Consider the following 14,496-nt stretch of genomic DNA (forward strand, 5'->3'; position numbering starts at 1 on the left):
TCCCGGATGTGAAATACTTGTGTATCGTAGCGTACGTTACCGGCTTTGTTCGTACACAAGTAGCGCATCTGCTAGCAAGCGAATGATTTGCATCATTCTAGTTGCTGGGCATGGAGTCCAACTGGAGAAGGAGATAAAGGTATAATACAATTTTGGGAGAATTTTGATGTAATGTCGAGATCTAGAGAGAGAGTTCGACTAGAACAAACATGAATAGTTGCCTGTAGAGTGTAGGAATAAATGATTTTGGCAGATTTCTCACTAGCAACTTTATCTATTACCGCAACTTGCTGCAGAATAAGTTCTTGAGAAGTTTATGACACACACACACACACACACACACACACACACACACACACACACACACACACACACACACACACACACACACACACACACACACACACACACACACACACACACACACGCACACACACACACACACACACACACACACACACAGGGGTAGGAATTCGAAGTTTTCATGTTAGGAGGTCAAAATCTAATAATTTAATAATTTAAACATCAGACCCATATAAGTATAGACTTGCATATAGTTCTAGAGTAGATTGAGCTTATGGATTCTGGGAAGGTCGTTTGAAAAAACTTAATTTTGATGTTAGAGTATCTAATCCGCATGCAGAGTCTTACAGCACAACCAGTTTAGCATCTCGTTACAGAAAACACAAGCTCGAAAACAAGAGGAAATATGAGGAACAGATCCTAAAGGTGGAACAAGCATCATTTACGCCTCTGCTAGTAATTGTTCGCTTGAACTGGTGGAGCCAGCAAACTAACAACTACTTTTCTTAAACGATTATCATCTCTCCTTTCTGAAAAATGAAAACAAGTTACAGCATGACCATTTCTTGGATCTGATGTCGAATTTCCTTTGCTTTGCTAAGAGAATCTGTCATCTGTCTACGTGACAACAGATCAAGAAAGGTTTCCAACGTTAGTAGAAATAATTGCATTCTCGGTTGAGAGTCACATGTTTTGATCCCTGAACAGTGACTTAATGACATTGATATGATATATAGGTATCTGTTATACAGATATTTTTATTAATAGTATAGTTAGAGTGACAGTAGTTGATTTTACTTACGTAGTTATTTAGCATTGTACATACATAGTACATACAATTTTTTGAATACACCCATATGTCTCCAGTATTAGTACATGCAGTGGGAGGTAATATGCTTTTAGTGATGATCGTTGACTTGCATTGGACTATGCACTTACTTCTTCTAGTAAATGAAACTCAGTTATCGTTCTATGTGTTAGCATATTACTTGGTATACTATCATTGTCATTGTATCATAGAGAATTAGTTATTTTCAAATATACACCATCTGTTCTCAGTTTATTTTACTAGGGAAAACCTTTAGCTTAGCCAGTCTACCAGTTTTCTTACACACATGTAGCTAGTCCTTATGTAAAGAATTAAATCATTTACTTTGCCGAATAAATTTTGACTGCATGGAAGAGACTAGATTATTTTGAAAAATACTATAATTAATAATTGATCATTTTACCAACTCTGTTTTTATGAAAACGATCCAACATAAATGCACATGTTCACTTCTGTATGTATAATTGTTTCATGCATTGCATGACTGAGTGGAAGTATGCATCTGATAAGAATGTCTTCAAACCTTTGCTAACTAACTGACATCTTGGAATATATACAGCAAACTAGCTCTCAGCATGCAATCTCTATATTACAAAGTCATAAATTTTTTTGATAATCATGCACGTACATTTACTCACAAAATGTCACAACTGTTACTTGTCAGTGAGTAGAAGATCTGGAAGTTTGAATGTAGCATCTCACAAATAGCTGTGGTTCAATTAAGTGTCCACACCTTTAGTGCATGAGAATTATTGGAGGCCAAGGCCTCTGGGCTCTACACCTATGTAGCATGTACATGGTTGTAATAAATCAAGATAAGGATACCCTTCAAATCCTACCAACTAGTTTTTTGTTGCAGTGTTTGCTTTCATGAATTGAACTGTTAATAACTTGTTTATATTTCAGGTGGACAAATCGGGTGTGTACAGTAACTTGCAGGGTGTACCTAAGGCACTTCTGCCTGGTATTGGGGACACAAAAATTCTTGATCTTTGGTGGGAGGCAATAAACACGTAAGTTATTGTGTAATTGCTTTACTATAATAATGTAATTTGCAAGTTTGGAGAATAACGAGCAAATCTAAAGTACAGAGATCAGTACAGATGAGGGTGGGGGATGGGGCGCATACTCCCCATTGGAGCCTTTTTTCTTTATTTTAGTTCTAAAATCTGAATCAATTGTCAGCCGAATGTCCCAAACAGGAGTTTAGATTACAGACTTGGTATTGAATCATTCAATATGCTATGACGAGCTTTTTGTTATCATCTTGCATTAGTTCACAGAGTTATCTCTCTTGACTTTGTTTTATTGTCAAGCAGCCAAGAAGGATCGATGTTGCATTGAAGTCTCCTTTTTAACCCTGATGAAATGTACTTTCATCTTTCTTTATGACTTTTCTACATACAGTTACCTAGAAAGTCCAGGGGTTGTTTTGATGTAAGTCTATTGTAACAGCTTTTTTTTACTTAAAGAAAACTTTATAAAGAGCACATCCACATTTCAAGTTTCCCCCTCCCCCGTCTAGCATGATGCATTAATAATACATTTAGTATTTGACAGCTAGTTGGGGCAATTTAGTGTAAGTGGATTGCTTTGGTTATGTGTATTAAAACTCTACAGTGTAGCATTTTGCTGCTTTTGTAGCAGCTGTATGATGGAGTACATGAAATGGAACACTTTAAATATAGATATAATGGTTATTCTACTGGCACTTCTGCATTATTGCCAATCTTGCAATGTATGAGAACAAACATGTGTGCGTGCACACACACACACGTACATACATACCATGTGCACACACACAGGTACATACATACTATGTGCACACATACACACACACACACTCACACACACACACACACACACACACACACACACACACACACACACACACACACACACACACACACACACACACACACACTTACCACGTGCACACATCATACATGCATACACATTACCACCAGTATTACTATTACTATAGAACTACTTACAGTACTGCTACATCTGTATGTAACTAGATAAATTTATATTGGCAACACAATGCTCAGTAAAATAATCTGAATGTCAAGGATCATATTTTGTTGATATTGTTATGTGCTTGTGTTTTAAAGCCGACGACAGTTTGTTAATGTCTTTCTTGTAACGAATGCTGACAAGTATATCTCGTTATATTTTTATATTAACACATGTTGTTATACATGTGATTATTTTCAATGGTAGATACAAGTATTACGAGAGATGGGCAACAGCTAATGACTTTCCTGTAGAGAATATTATCAATGATGGAACAACAACATACGACACAAGGTTAGTAATTTATTATAAGGATGTAGTATTGCATAGAAAATACTTCAGTACAAACAGATAGTGACAACAGAAGTTGAAACTGATGGACATACTTAATTAAGATGTTCAGAGTAACAGATGGATGAACATAGTCACATCGTAACGGCTTGTGTAGTCAATGCTGATTGCAAAATCTTGTTTTGTGAAACAGGCTAGGGGCGGTGGCTGACTTTCATCTGTGTTTGAAGATTAAGAAAATAAAAGATGATGTGATGGTGGTACGGTAGAAATTTAGTTTTGTGTACATTCTGTATACCATATTAATACTATATAATAATAGTAATTGATAATACTAAAATATACTTGCGTTACATCTACGAACACACAAACAAAATCAACAGAAAACTTTACAGAAATATGAGAATATCTAAAAAACAGCAACACATATTATGATAACTACATGCAGTATTAGGCTCAGTCAACGGAAGGCAACTCTCTAAAGGCTATTTTACTAAACTGTGAAGTTTCTTCAACCAGTCAACTGCTTTTCCAGCTGCATGAGTTCTTGACGTGGACACAGAGGCAGTGAAATGATTTGGAACTGCTGTGGCTTTGTCTTGAAGTCTCTGTAACTGAATATACACACGTTCATAATTCGATCATACAACCAGAGTCGACTGAAAGGCTGATTACATATAGCATAGACAGAATTGATATCTTTTAAGCAAATATCATGCATGTACAGCTGGACACATTATTTGACTCTAGCTGGTGTTTCTAAGCAATTTTCTGCTGTATGTATAATAATGAAGTTGTTATGTTGTGTAGTGAATAAGGAAGAGTTGGTTAATTGATCAAACAATTGTATACAATAGAACCTTTATTACTTAAATACAAGTAACAGTGGCCAATTGGCATTTGGATGAGGAAAGCACTTACCCTAAACCACCTAATTAAGTGTGCCAGAAATTATTTTTGGAGGCAATGATAATTACGGTGTTTATGGCAATGACAATTATTAGTAGGAGTACCTGCTTATTGGAGTCTTGCATCATACACTGAAGTGAGTGTAGGATTATGTGTAGTAAAGTAATATGGGTAAAGCATCAGTTATCTATTGCTGCTGGGAGGGTTCTATGGAACTAGGAGCACCTCTTACTAAAGCATCGTGACCATTTCACATAAATAATAAAATATTATCGTGTCAAGAAACTTTCCGGTTTAAGCCTGGTTTACAAGATGACGCTGACACTGAAATAGAAGTGAATCCTACTCCAGCGTCATCGTCAACATCAAATGACGCCGCTTCTCTTGAGATGGTCTTTTGAAGTTTAACAGCTGAGTGTTATCATCATATTGTAACCCGGGCTTAACTGTATCATCATACAATGCAATTGCAAAATGTTAGAAACTATCACACATCAATATTTAACATCCAGCATTATGTTGCTGAGTTACATGTTAGGTGTAATGAATATCAGGAATATATATATATATATATATATATATATATATATATATATATATATATATATATATATATACATGTATGTGAATTGTATGTGTCATGCAGGTTGCTGGTGACATGCTGTTCTTTTCTAACTTTGACATAGCTCAAGTGCTTGATTATTTCAAATGGAAACAGGCTAGTAGTTGCTGTTTTGTTTGCTCTAGCTGTGCTATTATTCTCTAAGATTGATGAGGACGGTTGCATTTGTACAGGGAGATCTTGCTGTCTGTTATGAACTGGATGCAACAGAATGCACTCAGTCTAGAGGAATCGTTGAAATGGATGCAGACAATAGGTGAATGTTTTGTTGTGTCCATTTGTCTTGTAGTGTTTGGATTATATCATGATCTGTTGTGTATCAACTAACTCATTTTGTTGTCTGTTAGCATGCAGTCTTTTTGTATAGCTGACTTGTCCTTTACAACTTTACTGCATTTACTGCATGGACAAGTTAGAATTTAATGTTTTGAATAAAGAAATATTTGTTTTATGTTTTGTCTGTCTTTGTGTGTGTGTGTGTGTGTGTGTGTGTGTGTGTGTGTGTGTGTGTGTGTGTGTGTGTGTGTGTGTTTGTGTGTGTGTGTGTGTGTATGTCTGTTTGTCCATTTGCCTACCTGCTTAGGGGCTGTTCAAAATTTTCAAAATTTCTACACGAGCGTACGAAGCACATGCTTTTTGCTTATCTCCTCCCTTTCCCAACAACATATGTAAATTGTTGACAATGATTACTTGTAGATATCACTCTTAATTAATTAATTAATATATTTAATGTTTTTAACTGATAATGTATTTAAGCTATGGGAGCATTGAACAACAATGGTTTCTTAATGATTTCTAATGCAGATACTTCTATCTCTTTTCATTTGTTGGAGATCCTTGTTTGAGGTTCAGGTCACTAACACACAGATGTTTAACCATCTGATCAAGTGGATTCAGACATGTTACTGTTTCGGCTGATTTCTTTCAGGTAGCCTGCTCTACTCTAGCAACATGAGCACGGTTCTGCTGATCTTGAACAAACATGTACATGTTGATGCAGCTCTGATACAGATCTAATAGATTCTTGTGTACTGCAGATTGCACATTAGTGGAACAGACTCTGGAAACACTCCCTGTAATTCATTACTAATTGTTTTGTATATCTGTTCCTCAACCGGTTATGACAGCTTAGACAGTAAGTGCATTTAAAAGAAAAGACAGTATTTGAGGCCTAGTCATTTGCACTATAAAGTGCACCCTGGATGAAACCAGCAAGAGAATCAGCACATATTTTTAGTCAACCAGACATAACGCAATAATGCAGAACTGACGTCAATGTTTTTGAAGTGTACACAGCCTCTCACCTTTCCCCTGTAGCTTACATCTGTATGTAGGTAAAAATTTTCCAAAATGTTGAACAGGCACTTCACTTAGATTATAGTTTTGCCTTTTCTCTATTTTTCTCAACTTGTATCAATTTTTGTACACAGAATTACAAGATTTTTGGAAAAGCCTGATCACACACAGACTGAGTCCAGACTGGCCTCAGTAGTAAGTTTTAAGTTTGTGTTTTGTTTGATCGAGCAGTGGTGATATACATATACCATTTGTAGGTTTTCTACTGCTTTCATAAAGACAGCTTGACTTTGGTTGATAAGTATATGGCTGAAAACACACATATGGACCAGCTGGTGTTTGGAAAATTCTTTGTTTGTATTGCATTAACTGAGTGGATGAAGGCCGACATTATCAACTAATCATGGTATTTGACTTACTTTAGGAATGGTTTGTGCAACAAACTCCAGTATATGGAATGAAACTTCCAACACGTTTTCAATTGATTGGGCAAATTGTAAGGAAATATATGGAACATTTGAGTTAGATCTGGATATGTCAAGCACATGTGCATGCACACATGCACGCATGTCACACACACACACACACACACACACACACACACACACACACACACACACACACACACACACACACACACACACACACACACACACACACAAACACACACACACACACACACACACACACACACACACACACACACACACACACACACACAAACATGATCACATGCACATACTGTACTTCTCCTTCTTCTTTTTCGTTACTCAACAATGAGTTCACAACTTCCATTCAGCAGTAGTTTACAATTTGTCTTTGATGAGCATGTGCAAAGAGTCCAATTCTAGAACAACATACTCCATGACAGATATTGCAACGGTTTTTTGTACCATTAGTCAAGTTTGTGGTGTATAGTTGTGATGCATTAGTCTTTTCTCTTCAATCTTGTCAATTCTAGCTTCCTCGTAACAATCTAAACCTAATGTCATATTTTTCTATCTTGAGGGGTCACATGCTATCATTTCCCAATTTTTGTGATCAATAATGACTTTCTGTAGATTGTGTCTTAATTAATGAAATTAAGGTGTCTTAACTTCTAACCACCAGCCTTTCTTGGTGCATCTAACAACTGACACACACACACACACACACACACACACACACGTGCACACGCACACACACACACACACACACCACACACACACACACACACACACACACACACACACACACACACACACACACACACACACATCCACACACAATCACATGCACACATACACAGAGTAGACAAATGGACAAGAAATTAAAGAACTCTACATTTGGTCATGTTTCATTTTCTACGTGTATTGTGACATCTCATCATAGATGCTTCTAATTTATTATATGAGCTCATACAAATGTTCAGTCAGCAACTGTATAACTTTATTTGAACTGTCAAACATTACTTGTGCAGATTTGTACTCAACCAGAGGTGTACTGTACACTTATAGCAAACAATATCATAATACTTACTCAATACTTGCTTTTCTGTACAAATGTTTCTTGCTTTGTTGTCCATACATAATGGTCTCTTGTTGTTATGTTAGAGTTTGGAGGAATATCGGCAACAAGTGGAGGGAATAATGGCACTTGCTTTACCACTTAGAGAGCGAATTAGTCCAATTAGATCAAAGAGTTATGCTAGGATTGGACTTATTGGCAATCCATCAGATGGTTTCTATGGCAAAACAATTTCCATGTCAATCTCTAATTTCTGGGCTGAAGTAACGATAGTGGAGAGTGAAAAACTAGTAAGTGTGTTTGTAATTTAGAAAGAGACACGTATTGTAAGCTAATGGTATACACAAGTTTAGTTGTAAGGTTAGCTCTTACATGCACTACGACAAGCATCCATTAGTCATGCTTACTCATGCTGTAATGTGTTTCTAACCTACACATGTAGCACATGAAATGTTGTTGTTATGTTTTTGTTATTTTTGTTATTGTTATCGTTGTTGTTATTGATGTTATTGTTTTTATGTTGTTATTGTTATTGTTGTTATTGTTATTGTTATTGTTATTGTTATTGTTGTTATTGTTATTGTTTTTGTTATTGTTATTGTTATTGTTATTGTTGTTATTATTGTTGTTGCTATGTGCGTGTATGCATGCCACTCTATTTGTATGGCTGTCAGTCTGTCTGACTGACTGTCTGCCTTCATTTGTTTCATATGACAAATATGATAACAGTAACATCTAAAACAACAACAGGAACTAATTTATTAAACTTATTGACTATGGAGATCATGTGATTACCTGCCTGCCTGTCTGTCTGTCTGACTGTCTGTCTGTTTGTCTATCAAATTATTTATTTCTTTGTCTGTTTCTCTCTGTAAACACGATATCTCTAGAATGGCTTAACATATCAATTTTAAAATTTTAAAAGTATGAAGATCTTGCCAAATCTAGGACAAGTTTGAAAATGGGTGTACAAATTAATAAACCCTAGACACTCCATGATCCAACTGAGAAAAGCACACTTTACAGTTGGTACACAGATTGTGCAGTCCCACTGTGGCTCCTAGCACTGGCGTAGTGTCAGGGGACTTGGGGAGGCTAGAAACCTTATCAAGTTTTGTAGGCGTGTCAAGCAAGAGCTCTGTGTTTCCCTCAGGTTACCAAACAGTCAGCATAGTCTTATTGTGGTGACAACATTAACTATCTGTTTCATGGAACACATCAATAATTCAGTATGGTGATGACTGAAGCCACGTGGAAACAGTTGGGACAGGTGAAGTGCACATGCCCATTACACTTTCCTGGCAATTGTGGATGGCCATGCTGTGGAGGTAATAAAGGAAATAGTGGTGCATGGCCTTGCAGCCTCTCTGAACTTGAAGACCACGCTATGACGGTGCTCTTAGTTTGTATTTGAAAATAAACTGAGAGGTGCTTTTGCATTAGGAACATTGGAGTGAGTGCAAATGACAGTGGCAAGAAACTTTAAACAGTTCATACAGAGTCTGCTATGTTTATCATGGGAGAGGGGGACATTCTACAGAGTGACCTTTGTCTATAATATACAGTCACATAGACGTTACAGCAAAGGACATGCTACTTGGGTTGTGTGTTTTAGCAAACATGGTTACCCTGAATAACTTATTTGTATATTGACAAACTATTGAAGTGTGACAGCAGCTTTGTTTTTTAAAATGTTTGCATGGGTTGTGACTTACACACGTTACATTATTGTAGTGCATGGCGTAAAGACTAGCAACTTGATATTGTGACAATATGCATCATCATTGTCTCTGAAAGATAAAGGGCCGTTGTTTATTGGTTATTGATTACCACACACATTTAGCACTTTGTACTGTGGTGTACAAGCTTTGTTGATGTGTATTAGACGTTAACAAGAGGAATGCTAATTGCACATATTAATACTGATGTCTAATGGTTACTGTGTTGCTAACTTGTCTGCAGTGACTTTGAGATTTAGGTATTAATATTAGTTTAATAATTGACACATTGGCTTGTTGATTTGCTTCTACATTGTGGCAGGTGCTTACTCCACATAAACTCAACGATCCGACTGAATTTGGTGGTTTATCAGATCTCCATTGGATTAGCCGTAAAGAAGGGTAAATTGCAACGTGCATACCAGTTTATGTAATGAAGTAGTTTGTAATGAAGTTTGCTATTTACACTGATATGATTTTTGCAATAATCTAAAATAGATCAAAGTATATCACACAGTAGTGTTTTGTGGTTCTAAGGTTAGTGGATGGGTAATTATATTTTATGCATTTAAATGCATCATGATTGATCACAAGCAATTAGCTTATGTCGTTCCACATCTGACTCACATCTAACCACAAGAAACTGCTTTATAGCTACAGATGTTTATATTTGGCTCGGATAGTGTCTACATTACATTCTAGTACTGCTGAATTACCTATTACAGTATTACATTTGCATCTGAAGTATTGTAGCTGTATACTAAAGAATGGGAGTACTAAGCTTTTATTTATACATTTTTAGTGTTTGAACTTTGTTGAAACTAAGACATTTTTAAATTGTTATCTTCATAAAGATTTAATGCAGTGTTTGGAAGAAACTATTTAGAACATATTCACACACATGCACACATGTACACGCACACAGCATGCAAATTCAAACACACACACACACACACACACACACACACACACACACACACACACACACACACACACACACACACACACACACACACACACACACACACACACACACACACACACATTCACACCATTTTTATATGCAGTCTATGTTTGTATTGCTCTAAACTTAAATATTTGTTTGCTTGTGGAACATGTGTGCTAAAACTTAGTTTCTTGTTGGTGATTCAAGGTATCTAGGTGGCCTTCGCTTACTACAAGCGACTTGCAAAAAGTTCTACGAATATTGTGCCTCTCGTGGGTTAGTTACAATACAACACGTACCACATATATTGTACAGTAATCAGAACGTAATGATTTTGACAGTATAGCTTTGGCTAAGAGAAACTTCACCCTTAGCTACGAGACAAATATTCCAAGACAAGTCGTATGTTGAACTGCAAAGCTACACGTTATGTAACTTTTGTGACTTTTGTGTTTTTCATAGGGACTGGCTGGCAGCAGGTTGGTGTGCAACACGAGTAGCAGCATTATGTATTATTGCGCTAGGTTCTGATTTTGTTTAGTGCAATCGTTGTTGCAACACTCAATTGTTTAATGAGATTTTTCAACTTAACAGGCAATGTATAGTACATTGGAATCGTCACGGTGTATTGTGTGGTCACTGTTTTTTTTATTTTAGGACTTACCGAAGGCTTTAAGGCCGGAGTTTGTGTTGAATGTAGAACGTGAGGAGTTGTTTATCCAAGCTGGTTTGCAAGATCGTGTTATTCAGGTTTCACTTATTTTTCTGTTTAGTGTAAGATGTTGTGCTTCATTTGTTGACATGCTGTGTCTGTTTGCAAGTATTCCTATCCATTAATTTTACTTACTCGCTTACTCAAGATCTAGCTGCCTGCAATCGAAATTTAATTGTGTTCTGACTGTAGCTGCATTCAGGTTTACTTCAAAGGAAATTGCGTGTTTTGTGCATTGCAGAACTATAATTAGTCAGAACTGTACAAGTCTTGACTGCATGATTGATGAACAGTTTTACAGCAGCTGCAATTGAAATGTTGCATTAATCTTATTTTTAATTTAAAGTAGCAAAATCAAAACTAAATGTAGGCAAAATTGCAACTGCTTGGTGCAATTGAATGCTTAGCAACACAGTCTTTATGTCTGTACATTGGATTTCAGGTATATGAAGGATTGGTGTATATGGACTTTGCCTTTGACTTGATTCGAGCTCAAGGACACGGTCAGTGTGTCGTTTGCTTCTTGAAGTTTATTGCAGTAATAGATGATGCGCTGTTGTAGGTCTATATATGAACCTGGAAATGTCTCAACTGCCACAGTTTTGGCTTGCCTATCAGAGCAATCCTAGTGATTCAGGTAGTCAGATTTTGGTGACCATTTGTTATCGTATTGCCAATTTGAAATTGAAAACTCGATTGTCCATTTTGATTTTGACATACTTTGATATAATAACTTCTTTCTATTCAATGTGAACAACAGTATATATACACTCATTGTGTTCAAACCATCGGGACATGTCAAATACCGTGAAATAGAATTCCTTTTGGGTGGCAAAAGGTTAATTAACGTCAGTTGACACAATTACCCATCTAGGTCATATAATTTCATCTATTATGTCAGATGATATAGAAGCGGTGCTTGGCAGATGTCAAAAGTTCTATGCATCTTTATTATCTATGCTTAGCTATAGGTTGGTGAAAGTGATGGGGTCAAATTCCATTGTTTGGAGGAAGATGATGGACCAAGTGTTGTTGCTGGTAATCAGCCCTGGAAGTGAAACATGGATTCTATCATCTCGCAAAGTATGCGACATGATCCACCAAGCATGGAAAAGAAGGTGCAGATGAGGTTTAGGGATTCCTAGCCAGAGTTTCCTGACAGGTACATATGGCCTATTGTTCAAAGAAGCAATGTGTCTTAAACAGCAACTACTTTTCTGAGCTTGTGGAGAGTGTATCACTCTAGTGATAACATAGTCTAAATGCTTTTTTATTGAACCAGAATTCCAAGATAAAAGCAATAACCGGAAGCTTATTGATTGATTGATTGATATATCAGACTATGGAGAATACAACTTGAAGACATGATTGAATCAATGACTAATCGTATTTTTAATGTGTCGTCCTCTCTTTCTTGTGTGTGTGTGTGTGTGTGTGTGTGTGTGTGTGTGTGTGTGTGTGTGTGTGTGTGTGTGTGTGTGTGTGTGTATGTGTGGTGTGGTGTGTGTGTGTGTGTGTGTGTGTGTGTGTGTGTGTGTGTGTGTGTGTGTGTGTGTGTGCGTGCGTGTTGGTTGCTGTGACTCTATGTAATTGCTGTTAGTATGTATAGCTGCGGGTAATGTACTATGTCAGTGTATGAACAAAATACATTTAATATTGTTATTGTTGAGCATAATTTATTGTTATACAGCCAACTTAGGTATTTGTATTGCTTAGAATGTAGTTACTGTTAGAATTGCAGCATTGAACTGATTGATGAATGATGAATGACCATGCAACGAACGTATTGATCGACACATGTAGGTATTGTATACTTGTAGACCTGAAGTGCTTTGATGTCTACTGTGAGCAGCGAGAAAAATTGGAGGAATGGGCAGTAAACACATATAGCAAAGAAAGATAAATAATATTTAGTATATATGACTTTACAAAGAATCCAAGAGTCACTGCACAAACATATATACAAATATTGGACATAAACATGTGACCTCGTTCAAGACGCTGGCAAAACAAGTTCATAATGTTGTTTTAGCTTTTTTTGTGAGTTCCATTTTACTTTAGTTCCTCTGTTTGTTGTCTGTTGTACTACATTTATTTACATAGAATTGTTTTATGTGTTGCAGGAAGAATTCATAGCAACGTGAAAGCACGATGGGACTCAGGTACATCTTGTTTATATTATGTTTACACTAAAATGATTGGTTATTCTACATTAGGTGATGAAGAAGTTCATAAGGCTATGAAACAATTTGCTGAATTAGCTTCAAACTCCAAGTTAGACTAACTATCAAGCGTTGCACCAAATGGGTGCAATATAATAGTCGAGTTGTGTTGCAGAGATGCAATTGAGAAGAAGGATTGGGAAACGTAAGATCATGTGTTATGTCTGTCTGCATCTGTCAGCTGTACTCGTACTGTTTTAATGTTTATAGCCTCGCTTTACTGATGAATGATAATTTTGACTTGAGAAGGTAAATGCAATAATGAAAGTTTATCAGGTAGATATTAAGTTAGCTTGTTATGTAGGAAAGTCTATGGTGACAAGGCTTTGGGAAGTCGGAACCTCGAAATGATTGAAGTTGCACGAAAAGTATATGAAACATGGTTGCTATTCATTGCAAGTCATTTGATGTGGTTTTCTAGCACGGATCTGCAGCCAAGTTTCCTGGCAGTGGAGGGGCAGTTATTGGTTTGTGTTTGGATCCTCAATGCCAGGCAATATTATTTGCCGACCGCTGTCGTTGTGTCCATCATTATTCGTTTGTCTCTGTGTCTTCAGGCGTCGATGAAGGAAGAGTTACTTGAGAGAGGATTTGTTGTTTGTGATATCGTACCTTTTGATGGCAACTCAAGGAGCTAGAAGACACAAGTTTGTGCCATCCGATTGGAAAATCAACTGTTGGAACACACTAATTAATTAACTTGTTTTATATTGTTAATTAATTTTTAGTATTGACCACCTCTTGTATTAAACACATTTCATAAGTTAACAAACGCATTATATTCTTCACTTTAGATATACATGATGACTGTGTCCGTTTTATTGAGTGCGACAATTAAGAGGCTGAAAACGGAACAGGGGCATTGATGAGCCTGTATATATAGATTACATCTATGTCTTTGTATGTATATGTTTTAGTATGCCTTAGATGGGGCTTGCTTTATGGCCCTATAGCTAGAACATGAGCATAGAAGCAGATAGGAAAACATTGAACTGCACCATTGTGAACATATCGATGTTTGGGAGCTGGAGTTTCCATGTAATGTAGACAGTATAGTGTAATTGGTACACGACGTATACACACGCACACGCACACACACACACACACACACACACACACACACACA

The 14,496-nt window shown here is 36.7% G+C and overlaps 1 protein-coding gene across 1 annotated transcript; it reads left to right on the forward strand.

Annotated features, from left to right (window-relative positions):
* Positions 1-46: 46 nt before the first annotated feature.
* On the forward strand, positions 47-14,217 carry LOC134183132 (uncharacterized). Its single transcript, XM_062650599.1, has 26 exons — positions 47-139; positions 2,039-2,145; positions 3,247-3,291; positions 3,356-3,442; positions 3,633-3,699; positions 4,995-5,066; positions 5,144-5,226; positions 6,401-6,461; positions 6,524-6,619; positions 6,691-6,762; positions 7,859-8,062; positions 9,813-9,892; positions 10,644-10,712; positions 10,778-10,838; positions 10,899-10,915; positions 10,978-11,035; positions 11,094-11,186; positions 11,591-11,651; positions 11,711-11,785; positions 13,272-13,310; positions 13,365-13,422; positions 13,486-13,515; positions 13,581-13,619; positions 13,675-13,738; positions 13,792-13,863; positions 13,928-14,217. Exons 1-26 carry the CDS (start codon positions 83-85, stop codon positions 14,006-14,008), a joined length of 1,848 nt encoding a protein of 615 aa, XP_062506583.1. The 5' UTR covers positions 47-82; the 3' UTR covers positions 14,009-14,217.
* Positions 14,218-14,496: the final 279 nt, after the last annotated feature.

This window comes from Corticium candelabrum, chromosome 8 (assembly GCF_963422355.1).
Source record: "Corticium candelabrum chromosome 8, ooCorCand1.1, whole genome shotgun sequence".
NCBI classification, from domain to species: domain Eukaryota; kingdom Metazoa; phylum Porifera; class Homoscleromorpha; order Homosclerophorida; family Plakinidae; genus Corticium; species Corticium candelabrum.